This window comes from Papilio xuthus, unplaced genomic scaffold (assembly GCF_000836235.2).
Source record: "Papilio xuthus unplaced genomic scaffold, Pxut_1.1 DF827597.1, whole genome shotgun sequence".
NCBI lineage: Eukaryota > Metazoa > Arthropoda > Insecta > Lepidoptera > Papilionidae > Papilio > Papilio xuthus.
Window position 1 is genome coordinate 539,525 of NW_013531052.1, and position 9,765 is coordinate 549,289.

Sequence of the window (9,765 nt, forward strand, 5' to 3'; positions counted from 1 at the left end):
TGGAAATATTTCCTTGAAATATAAAAGAATTGATTTGTTAATTATTCAACGAAAAAAAAAACAGAGAAAACATTCGTTATCCTAGAGATATATGTTACAACATCGGAGCGGTACAATCTCGTCGATAATAATCATAAACGTATATGACCACTATACGACCTCTGCTTGATCGATTAATATGTTAATTTAATAATTTATTAAACAAGGACCAGTCTCGATATCTTCAAATAATAATATACCAAATTCAATTCAATTTAGATGTAATAATATTTTGTCAATGAATGCATTTTGAAAAAAGTTATCTGTTCTAGAGAGAACTATAAAGCATAGCTCGTCACTTGCCGAATATTATAATATCTTGAGAAGCGTAATGCAAGTACAATGTGGTTCATAGTAATATGTATGCGTATGTCTTATTAATATCCAATTAAGGAAAAACTATTCCAATCCTTGTCGCTTAATTTCAATTCAGCAAATCAAATGAGTCTTCCAATTAATATGAAGGGATATTTTGTAGTGAAAGGGCGTGGAGGAAAGATTTTCGTTCTTCCTTAAGCACTCGCAACTCACCTTCAACTTAAAATGGGAACTTACTAAGTAAACATCAGATGACCCACTGCTCTTTGCTTAATATATGATTTGTTACTAAGTTATTCTATAAAAGATATAAAAAAGTTATTAGGTTTCGATGTCTGGTAATAATCCGGTTTTCCAACTTTTAGAATTAGACTACTTTATCACAACACCAATAATATTAAAAACTCTCTAACCAAGATAGAAGATAATTTTAATGATTCATGCAAAATGTGGTAGAAATGATTTTCGACACTGAATATAAGCCATTGAATTATTATACTTTTTATAAATAAACTATTGGTTAATCACAATACATATTCTGTTGCAAAACAGAGGGCAGATGCCAATTACATCAGTTTGGCTACCTCGTTCTGGGATGTCACTGCTTTGGAAACTCTACACTTCGCCCCTACTACTACGCTAGAGGCTTGTATCCAATTCTTTTAAAATTATTCTTTATTATCTTTTTAAGTGTTTATAAGTAAACAAAAAGAAATGAAAAGTGAAGAATTATTTTTACCATTAAATGTGAAATATTTTGAGCGTCGGTGACTCAGGGGTCAAGCACTTGACTTGCGATTCTGCAGTGCCTGGGTTCGAATCCCGCCATGTACCAATGTGTTTTTCGGTTTCCGATTTACATATGTTCATTTATCCGACGTTCTTACAGCGAAGGAAATCATCGCGATGCAATCTGCACATATCTGAGAAGAAATTCAAAGATATGTGTAAAGTCAACCATCCCGCACTTGGCCAACGTGGTTGACTATGGCCTTATCACCCTTAACCTAAGGTAGGCTCCGAGCACCTCGTTGGGGTCGTATAGTAAGCAGATGATGCTGATGATGTGAATTATTAATTTCTATTACATTATTTCTTTAAAATATTAAGGTATGGGAGAAAAAGGCAAGGCGTAGTTCACAATGTGTCATTAAAAGACTATGAAGTAAAAAATAAGAGTTAAGTTGTTTAATGTAACATGCTACCATAAGTTAAATATGGTTATAATTTATGTGCTTAAGAATCACACTTCGGTGTAAATATGTGTTTAGCATATTCTAAATGTATCCAATAAATCACGAAATAGATAAGCGTATGAACGTTAGCGACAAAAATGTATTATTTACAAAAAAATATGCGGTCATTCGGTGAGCCGGTTACAGCGCCTTGTTACCGATGTTTTAAACATTCGCTAAGTTAATATTTGATAGCAGTAATCAATTAGTTTTCATGATTTGAATATCATTTACATTTAGTTATTCAATACATAAATATATTTTTAATTCAAAATAAACTCAAACTTATCCATCAATTGTAAATTATCATTTGTGACAATTTACAAGTTGAAAATAAGAAATGTACTGATTTATTTCCAAATTTTTGGTTGCAGAATTGTTTACAGAGGTAAGGCAAAGAATTGCATTAGCTCAATGTGTGTGAATAACACAATTTACCAAACACAAGCTGCGCCCATTTATTGCATATAGAAAGGAGAGCGAAAAAAGAAACTTAGCAAATAACGAAGCTACCGTCTCCGATTGCGTGTCGGTGAAACTGACATTTGAAATTGAACTAGGGCTCAAAATATGAACGCTGGTCTATACTAATAAGTATTTGATACTCCTCTTTAACGATGTGTTAACGTGACAATCGTAGAATTTAAAAACATGTGCAGCAACCTCATAAGTGAAACAGAATTATGGTATAAATTTTCATTCAAATAAACTGTCGCAAGAATAAGTTTTATTGACAAGGATGTTATATGTGAAGGAAGAACCAGCCTCTAGCAACAATATTTGAGTGATTGGGCCCAATAGTGGAACCCTGAAATGTTCTCATACAAACATTATTAAAATAACTAGAGAAGCGCCCTGATTTCTCAACGGTACAACATTTGATGCCAAGAAAGAGACTTAAAACTACCCTGCCTTATGATTTTGTCTAATTCACATATTAGTTACGAAATTAAATTAGGATTAGAGTAGTAATTTTCTTAATTATCCCAGACATTTATACCGTAATTTGAACATAGTAAATCAAGAACATTCTGCATAAGAACGTAACTACAATAAAAATCTTTGTTACCCACAATCCAAAACCAAACCGGAATCGGAATTATCAATAGACCACCTAAGTTGTTATTAACACATTCAAAAAATAATTTAAAAAAATACAATAGGCACTTGGCACATTTTAATCTATTATTATATACTACTATTAGATAGTTGCAAAAAAAATACAACCGTGTACGATAAAACATAAAAAAGCATCACATATGAATATAACTTTATCCTTGAGCATAATGAAATGTAATAATAATTCTCGTCTAGACAAAACGAGATTTTATATTTATCATATAATCTTTTGTTGCATACTGTATAAAATTATTGATTATACTAATAGCTGTCGCCCAAACTTCGTATCCCCGAGGCGAACGACGGTGGCGGCAGCGGGCGGTGCGGCGGCCATGTGTAGGCAGATCGCTCTCATAATCACGCGACAAGCTTCCATATTTATTTAACCGGTGCCAACTGACTTACCGGTTTCTCACGAGTGGGCCGCTACTGGTTCTTATGTTAATTTGAATAGAATCTATACTCGCCACGCTATTCTAACACCATTTCTTCCGTGCAAGTGATCTTTAGGCGATATTTGTTTCGCATTCAGCACTTGCACTTATATGTTTTGTTTTAACGATAAACCATGATACAGATATAAGATAAAATACATAATTCCCTTTTACTAAAAGAAACAGTGCAACCTTGAAGTACAGAGATTCCGGGTTCGGTCTTCAAGCGACGACCGCTCGCCGCGTATCTTGCAATGTACTTGTTGAGATAAATATAAACTGAGTGCTTTATAAAAAAACAGTAGATGATATTCGGACTGTTACGCTTACTATTTACAAAAAAGGGTCTTGACAGAAGGACGGACGGACAACAAAGTGATCCTATAAGGGTTCCGTTTTTTACTATGAGGTACGGAACCCTGAAAATAAAGAATCTATTAGGACATATGATAGAAAGTATATGAACATCGATGTAACAGAAAGAAATTCATCAAACAAAGAAAAATTACTAAGTAACGGGAAACGGATAGCAATCTACTTTAATTTGCTTAAACAATATATTCCTTTATTTTTATATTAAACACAACGAATACAAAAAGAAAGAAATATTGTTATGTTCTCAGTCAACACAGGTGTCCTTGCGTATTCATTTTAACAGGTTTCTATAACATGCTGCATGTGCCTTGTTCGAGACATCAAACCGACACCAATTGTTGCAAAACACTGATGTTCGAGATTCCAAACGTACGGTCCGATCACGTGGAATCATCTATACGTTTAAAAATCTATTCAATTATTTCAATTGAGTGTAAATTCTAAACAAAAATATAAAATGTCTACTACATTATAGAAAATGATAAAAGCTTTACCCAATATTTGAGTCTAAAAAAATTGTAACAAAGCTTATTTGTACCTATTAGCTTCGCATATGCTTTTTATATTTACTACATAATGTAACAGCAATGTTAGTGAATAAAATCGTCCCCAATCATTGAAATTAAAAAAAAAACAATTTATCATTATAATTTACATGATAGCAACTGAATATTCCAAACTTGATACAGTTAATAGTCTAATTAGATTACTAGATAAACAAAAAAAGTAATTTTACTCAAAGGCCATAGAAAATATCAGTAGCCCCACTTTTTGTCAAATACATCTGTAATGAATTAATACGCGTACATAGTAAACTAAGATTATTAAGGCTTTTGAAGAGAAAGATAAAACTAAAGAGTAAACAGATTAAAAGGCAAAATTTGCTAAAATATTTTATTAAGTTTCAGCAATATACTTTAAAGAGTTAAATAATGAATAAGGCAATCACGTGGTATTTGATGCATCTATTAATGACTGACAATAAGTTAAATTACAATATCATTAGACACAAGCAGTAAGCATACTTTGAGATTAACAGTCTAATTCTGCTATTAAATCATTAACAATTTCTTTGGGATAAAAGGACAAAACAACTACATTTATTACATTTACTCATCTCCAGCATTATTATCAGCTAGTGGCAACGACTCTGATTGAGTTCTCGAGATAGAATTATGGTTTGTTTTATCATTACTACCTTCAACGTCAGTCTCCAAATCATTCGCTGAAGTAACATCTGTAGAGGCACCATCGATAGCAGTATTAATTTTCGTTGTGGCCTCGTCAGCCTCAGGTACAGTTTGCGCTGCTAAGTTTGGAAGTTCTATAGATATTACTTCGTTCTCGCTTTCTTTAAGTGACTCGGGCAACTTGTTTTCTTCAAGTGGTCTAAATATCTCTTGAAGTGAAGAGACCTTCTTTTCCGTCGGAATAATCCTATTGAGATACAATAAAATATCAGACAGCGATACAATTCCTATTAATTTATCATCCTTATTTACTAGTAATAATCGATGACTTTCAGTTCTAACTATAACTTCTAAGGCCTCATATAGAGTAATACTTGAACGACATTTTTGTAACTTTTCTTCCCAGTCTTTCTTTTTATTTCTTACCTCGCCTATAGTCACTGACAAATTCAAATACAATTTTTCACTTACCAGATTTAAAACTTCATATTTTGCATAAACGTCAATAAGAGTGCCATTGTCATCTAAAATAGCTAAAGCAGACACATCTTTTTCTAATAACAATTTGAACGCTTCTTTAATACTAGTGTTTTCTGTTACAGACAAGATTTCATCGTAAGTACCAATTTTTAAGTCCAATAATGTCCTTTGAAAAAAAGTTAATTCGGGAAATTCATTCAAGTAAACAAACAAAAATCTTAAAATTCTTTTGTGAGATAATATGTATAAAACATCACCGGTAAATGGATCAATCATTAAAAGACGATGGACACGGTTCTTTGTCAATAAATTGATGGCTTCATGCAACGATTGATCCGGTCCCACGGCGCACAACGGCTTTCTTGTAGGTCGTAAGATTTTTTTCCAATTATGAAGTGTATGACGTTCCAGATCGTCCATAGACAAATTCTCAGAGTCAAGATGCAGAAGAATTCTAATGAAATCAGTCACAGTAATCATACCCACTAACATTTTCTTATTTGCATCCCAAAGAGGTGCTGATCGAATACCATGAGATACTAGGGTAAGAAAAGTTTTTTTCACTGAGAATTGAGTGTCGAATATAATAACTTTCGCTGATTTTGGTAATATTTCGTAACATTTGTGGTATTTGAAAAAATTCAATAAAAGCCTAGTTTTATCACGTCCTCCAATAGATATCTGTACGATGGATAAGTATGGGTCATATTTAGGTAAACCTCTAACTTCTCGAAACAGTTGCTTTGCCTGTGCTGGTTCAAGTGAAGCATATGAATTTTTATGGTAAGTTGGAGATGTCGTTTCTATTGAAGACCGTCGGATCTGTTTACTATTTTTCTTTTTTGCAACTTCAGCAGGTGATTGGTTAGGTTCTGTGTGTGGTTTGTTTCTAAAAATGTCCATCACCCTTGTTATTGGGCCAAATTTCCGTGATGAGGCACCCGTTACAGTGTGATAATACTTTTTATGCGAGTCTTTCGGATCTACATGCTTTTCTTCTTTTGAGGAATCGTCGGTGTCAGTCGACTTGGAAGTGGATGCTTTAACATTTTGAATAATAGCTTGATGTTTCTTTGAATCACTTTTTCTTCTTAATCGAAATATATCAAAAATGGAACTGCGTGGACTAGAAGAGGTACCATGAAAAGTTTCATATTCTTTTTTGTTCGAATCTCTTTCAGCACTCGAGGGTCTAGAAGATTCTACGGGTTTATCTTTAAAAATCGTTTGCACGTGAGGTCGTTGGGATTCAACCCCTCGTGTGCCGAAGTGTATTGTATGTACATTGGCATTTGGTAGCCTTTCAGGCGTAGTTTCCTTTTCATCAGATGATGATAACGTTGTGACAACAAATTTCTTCTTATCTCCGACCACTGTTTGTCCATCTTTCTGCGTCTCAGATTGATGCCTTTTCTTCCTATGTTTTTGTTTATTTTTTCCATGTTTTGAAGGAGACTCTGGTGTTGCAGATTCATTTTCTAAAATTGGATCCATATCCAAATAATACTATACTTAAATAAACGTTGTATTCCTTTTTCATGTATCATTATCCGAACAAGTAGATCATGACACCTGAAAACAAAGAGAAAAAATATATTAAATTAAATAAATCTGGTTTAAAAAAGAGATAGTTACCTAATAATTTATTATCCGTATTAATATACATCATATTGTCAAAATTTCTATACAATTTTCTAATAATATCAAAGTAAAGGTGCGTAAAGTTGAAAAGTACTTTTTTATTGGATGACATGATCTTTTTAGGCTAGAAACCCTGAGAAAAATACGTTGAAAGTTATGAAATAAAGGACATATCCTTAACACTTTTCATTCTTTCAACTGAAATTAAGAAACATGAAAACTAATCGTATAACTTTATTGGTAAATGTAAGTGACAATATTTGGTACGTATAAATAAACTGGGCACAGTAGTTATCTTATTTACAAGGGCCTACGACATATTATATGGACATATAAATGAAACGTTACCCTTCTTCAAAATTAATTCGAATATAGCACATGGATACAATATATCTTCGAGGCACTTACAAATTAAAAAAAAAACTTTGTACTCAGCGCCCGTAGAGTCTTATTACTTAACAGTTAATAAATCAGAAACATCAGTCCATTTGTGTACGTCATTTAGCCAGCTTACGTAAAAGCTCAAATAATATAACACATATTTGAAAAGTACGGCACACCGAACTAATAAACATATGGTTCTTAGAAACATATACATCTTAAAAACATCATTTAAAATTAACCAGAGCAATAATACGCAGAGAATTAAAGGAAAAATCGGTACCAATAGGTTATGTCGTTGCTAAGCAACGCGATGAGGTAACGTTATGCAGCATTTTAATGCACCATTTCTTATATCCACCTAATAATATTATTACTAACGTGGTAGCTGTACAATGAAACTAAACAGACCAGATATTTGTAGAATTAATCATTTATACAGTAGAACTACACGAGAATGCGACAATTTTAAGTCATATAACAGGTTACCGTGACATAAATCAATACTACAAGTAGGGTTGGGGGACGTCTACGTACAATGTAGGTGACACTGAACGTACCTGGTTTGTTTCGACTAATCATCTTCTTCCAAATAATAAGTACAAAGTATTCACACAAAAGATAAATTGTAACAAACTAAATATGTTAAAATTAAAACATAACACTAAGGTCGCGGAATATTCAAGCTGGCGGGGAGCGCCATGTTGGTATGCGATAGAAAGATTTCCACGACATCTATCGGCGGGTGGAAGAAATTACAGAAACTTCAAAAAGCTTACCATATCAATAAACATTTTTAGACAATGTTATATTTTTAAACATAAACTTACATTAAATAATAAAAAAAATCCTACACAGTAATTGAATATTTAATTAAAATTCACACGATTTTTATAGACTTTCTACTGTCTGTATGAAGCTGACAGATGGGGTAAATTTTCATTATTGTCATCAATGCGTTCAAAGGCGTCAAATATGTTCGCATCTTAACTATAAGTTATAGTTACTTATAGTTTATTCATTTTAGATGACCGATATTCCCAGTTATTTTATATGCTTTTACGGAAAAGATAAAATGCACAAATGGAAATTTGATACGTATAGTTTACTATCGATAATTTTTTTTGGCGTAAATAAAATAAATGATAGTTAATATCCCGATAATATTTTTAGATAGGGTAAGGAATGGTTTAACGTCGTATACATATTGATGAAAAAGAACAACACGCCGGGAACACAGGTCTTGGACTTCCATTTGGCCCAAGTTCCGGTACACCACTCTCGTTTCTTTCACATTAATAAATCTACGCATATATTGACGAATATGTAATTTACCTGTATGTTCCGATGAATTATGTATGTTCCGATGAACTGGAAAAAAATGGGAATATTTATAGACACAGTTATTACAATGAATCTATTACGTATCGGGTTCAATGTTCTACTGCTCCATGTTATTGAAATTTTCCTCAATTGGCACCTACGACACCTTTACGTCACACCATTCAAGGATGAGTCTAATTACTTTTTAAACACGTAGACATCAAATAAAACTAGATGCAGCCATTCGTGATTCCTAATTATCTTTCAGTATTAATATCGTAAAAGTTAGCTTTGGTATTACTAATATTTTACGTAGTTTTTACTATTATACTATATTACTAAGAATTTATGTAGTTATTTTTATATGCAGTATATGTAAATATTGCACGATTTAATTAATTCGATGTTTGACATAACAAACCTACCTATCTGCTTAATATTGAACCCATCAGTTTGACTATATGTTTAACCCAAGAATATAATTTACATGCTAATATTTTATAGGCTTGATTTATAAAGATGTCATTTTTGATGTGTTTTATGCATTTAAATTGACTTAATAGGCGTGTCAATAATTAGAATTAAATGACTTAATTAAAAAAATCAGTGACCTTCATTTAAATTGGGGAATTGTTATAAACAACATCGCCGAGCACTTTTCGGGCCTTATTGTCCCCAAACGTGAGCTGAGCTAAAGATTTGAGCTTATCCATCTATTACAATGATAAACTAGCGTATAAATTTTTATGGTAAGTTTCAAATTAGAATCTAGACATTAAATTAGGACTACTGTAGAAACATCGTATATCGTAGCTATTAATCTGGTAATAGGTAATTAGCATGAACGGCAAAGCATAGGCAAATATCTAAATTTAGACATGAAAACTTCTAGAAACGGCACGCATGCGCGGAAACTATGACGTGATGTGTCGTCATCAATCTGTGACGTCATAAGCTCGAAGCTTTAGACGAACGGTGACGTAGCCAGCGGGGGGATGCAGGAATAACGATCGATACCCTTATGGTGTTAATAATAACATTCGATGAAAGCAGTGACGCTCGAATAATGGCTGTACGGGAGGAGACGGCCTTTTAATATTACGGGTCGGTAGCTCACGCGTGAGACCCACTGGCACTATTTGTAACGAATACATAGGTCAGACGTTTATCTAGGAGTTGATAAGTTGTGACATTCTAACGTCCAGTTATTAACGACGCGATGAGCCGTTC

General features: G+C 33.0%; 1 protein-coding gene across 2 annotated transcripts in view; it reads right to left on the reverse strand.

Moving 5' to 3' along the window:
- Positions 1-4,400: 4,400 nt before the first annotated feature.
- LOC106118332 (5'-AMP-activated protein kinase subunit gamma-2) overlaps positions 4,401-9,765 on the reverse strand; it is a 9,330-nt gene continuing 3,965 nt past the window's right edge. The window contains exons 1-2 of one of the 2 annotated variants that reach the window (XM_013312978.1): positions 7,773-7,927; positions 4,401-6,762 (exon numbers count right to left, since the gene is read on the reverse strand). In XM_013312978.1, the coding sequence (XP_013168432.1) occupies positions 4,630-6,684 (2,055 nt within the window). In that variant the 5' untranslated portion in view covers positions 6,685-6,762; positions 7,773-7,927 and the 3' untranslated portion in view covers positions 4,401-4,629. Of the gene's footprint in view, positions 6,763-7,772; positions 7,928-9,765 lie in introns of those variants that run through there. The other variant, XM_013312976.1, reaches the window with a different exon arrangement.